Consider the following 2,887-nt stretch of genomic DNA (forward strand, 5'->3'; position numbering starts at 1 on the left):
ATTCTTTGAGAAAATTTGGAAGTTTAGGGTTGTTTCGTGACATACAGAAAGTTCAGGAGTTTTGTGAAATGTGTCCTAAAACCAAATCAAATAGCATTCCTAATAAATAAAAAATCATCTCAATACATGGACTTAATCAGGCAAACTTTTGCAACTCTAGTCTCTAGACCTCTGAGTATACATCAATCTTGAATTTGAAGCATCATTATCATAGTAAAACACCAAATTTTGATTTAATGAAATTCCAAGTTAAAGTTAACACCCCAAAACAGATAAAATCAAACCAGTAGCACTACCTGGACCAATTCAACTTCGGGAAAACTATTGGCAACCTCCTCCATCACATCCCTCCCGAGCGGCGCGGCCCCCGAACAAACCCACCTCAACGAACCCAAATCAAACCTCCGTCTCATCACCATCCCCTGCTTCGCGAGCCCGATCATCACCGGCGGCACAACGAACAAGTGGCTAACCCTGAACCTTCTCGATTGCCCCCAACATCTTCTCCATCTCGAACCTCTCCATCACCACCACCGTGTTTCCCCCTCGCCAGCTGCGTGTATTCACATCGATAGCCGAAACGTGAAACATCGGCAGAAACAGAGGTACGTCCTCTCCGTTCCCCCACCGTCGTCGGCGGCGATCATGACCCGCGTAGAATGAAGTTGCGGTGGCGTCACACGACTCCTTGCTCCGGTCGTCCCGAAGGAGTAGAGCAGCGCCGCCGTGTCGTCCTGGGTTGATCTCCGGCGGATGCGAATCCTCCGCCGGCCGAGCTGTCCTTGATCAGGTCGTAAAACGTGGGAAAGGAAACATCTTTGCTGGCGTTTTTGGCTAGTAGGATTATTTTGGGAGTTTGAGGGAGGTGCTCTGGGACGAGGTCGGGGACGGTGAGGACGAGCTTGCGCCGGAAGTCTAGGGCCTGCTTCTTGAGCTCGCCGGCGGTGTATTGGGGGTTGACGGTGGTGGCGATGGCGCCGAGGGAGACGATGGAGAGGAAGGAGGCGGGGAGAGGACGGAGTTGGGGTGTGAAGATGAGGACGACGTCGCCCTTGCGGATGCCGAGGCGGGAGAGGGCGGAGGCGAAGGAGGAACGGCGGAGCGGAGCTGACGGAAGTTAGGGTTGCGGCCGTCGGAGTCGGAGTCGACGAGGGCGGGGCGGTCGGGGAAGGAATCGAGGCGGCGGAAGAGGAAGGAGATCAATTGAGAGGCTGGGGTCGGAGGGGAAGCTGATTGAGGGTCAGGGGAGGTGTAGATTCCATGGTGGAGTTGTAAATGGAGGCTGACATTGTTTTGTTGGAGAGGAGGAAGAGATGGAGCTTTGGAGATGGAAGATGGTGGGTTCTTATTTTAGAGTTCTGTTTTGTTTCGAAATTAAGTTGGGGATTGATTGTTACTTTTTTTTTTCTTTTTCCTTCTCAAGATTCTAGAAGGGAGTTGACGGGTTTGGCGTGTGATTTGTGAGTAGGGCACTAGCGACTGGCGATATTTAGGGGGCCGTGGACTTTTTATTTGGCAAGTACATGCATCATCTATATTTATTTTTTCTTCGCGTATTCTGGTCGCCAAATTTATTTTAAAAGAGCACTTCAAATCTTGTGGAAGTTAAAAATAACTCCTTCGAATCTATTATTCAAGTTTGGATAGAGTTTTTTAAGCATTGTTTTTTAGCTCGCGCTTTAACGTGCGAGCCAACTCGCACAGAAACAGGGGTCACAGTGGGTCCCACCCCTTGTCTCTGTGCTTTTTGGCTCGCGCGTTAAAGTACGAGCCAAAAAACATTTTTGGGTTTTTTAAGAGGGGAGGGGAAGGTTTACAATGCTAACCCTCCTAACATTGTGTTTGTTTACACTTTTTAGTTAGCAATGGGAGATGAAGGGAGGGATGAAACGTAAAAAATGTTGTGCGCGGAAGCCAATTATTGTGCTTCGAGGAACCAAACACAAACGCCAAGAGAGAAAGCCAAACAATGCAAAATAATGGCACAAACACAAACAAACAATTTTTATGTGGTTCGGCAAGTTGTCTACGTCCACGGGGCAAGGGGGGATGAGTTTTTCGCTAATAGAGAAGGAGAGTACAAACTGAGATTACAAATTATTCAAAACAAACCAGCTAATCTCACCAACAAAGCTCTCAATCTCTCAAACAATAACCCTAACCAATAGCTCAGAAAGATCTCTCTTTTCTGTACTTAAAATATCCCTTGACTGCTCCAAAGAAACCTTAAAATGTGTTGGTATTTATACCAAACACCAAACCAATTAAGAACAGGAAACAACTCAACTTGGACTTGACCCGACTGATGGTCGACCGCCACAAAGCTCGCGGTCGACCACGATCAAACGATAGAACTAGAAAAATCCTACAGCGGGGGGCCCCCCGCCACAAAGCTCGCGGTCGACCACGATCAAACGATAGAACTAGAAAAATCCTACAGGGTATGGCGGTCGACTGCGGCGGTCAACCGCACGAAGTCCAGACTCGATTCTAGGGTATGTGCATGAATTTAGTCGACCGACCTTGCACCGCGATCGACCGAACAACTCCAAAACTGTTCCCCCTGTGTCCAAAACCTGTTCTTCACCAAATCTTTCGCCAATTCTATAAAAAGTTCAGTCACTTTCTCAACCCTTCAAAGGAGAATGGATTGGGAGGAGAAGGGAGGGGTTTCATGTAGAATTTTCTTAAAATTTCAGTGTTACCCTATATGAGAAAACCAAAAAACGTTCTTTCTTATTTTATTAAAAAAAGGACAAACTGGTCAAGTAGCTCCTATTCCCTTCTCATTCCCTATTCTAAACATACACATATTATAGCTTACCCTCCCATCCCTTCATTGTCTATCCAAACACAAATGAATACATTCCACTATTTTCCTTTTCAA

At 46.9% G+C, this 2,887-nt stretch overlaps 1 protein-coding gene across 1 annotated transcript in view; it reads right to left on the reverse strand.

Moving 5' to 3' along the window:
* LOC109837184 (4-coumarate--CoA ligase-like 1) overlaps positions 1-576 on the reverse strand; it is a 3,011-nt gene extending 2,435 nt beyond the window's left edge. The window contains exon 1 of the mRNA XM_020405318.1: positions 297-576. Within this exon, the coding sequence (XP_020260907.1) occupies positions 297-443 (147 nt within the window). The 5' untranslated portion in view covers positions 444-576. The remainder of the gene's footprint in view (positions 1-296) is intronic.

The sequence above is a fragment of the Asparagus officinalis genome, chromosome 4 (genome assembly GCF_001876935.1).
Source record: "Asparagus officinalis chromosome 4, Aspof.V1, whole genome shotgun sequence".
Lineage (NCBI taxonomy): Eukaryota > Viridiplantae > Streptophyta > Magnoliopsida > Asparagales > Asparagaceae > Asparagus > Asparagus officinalis.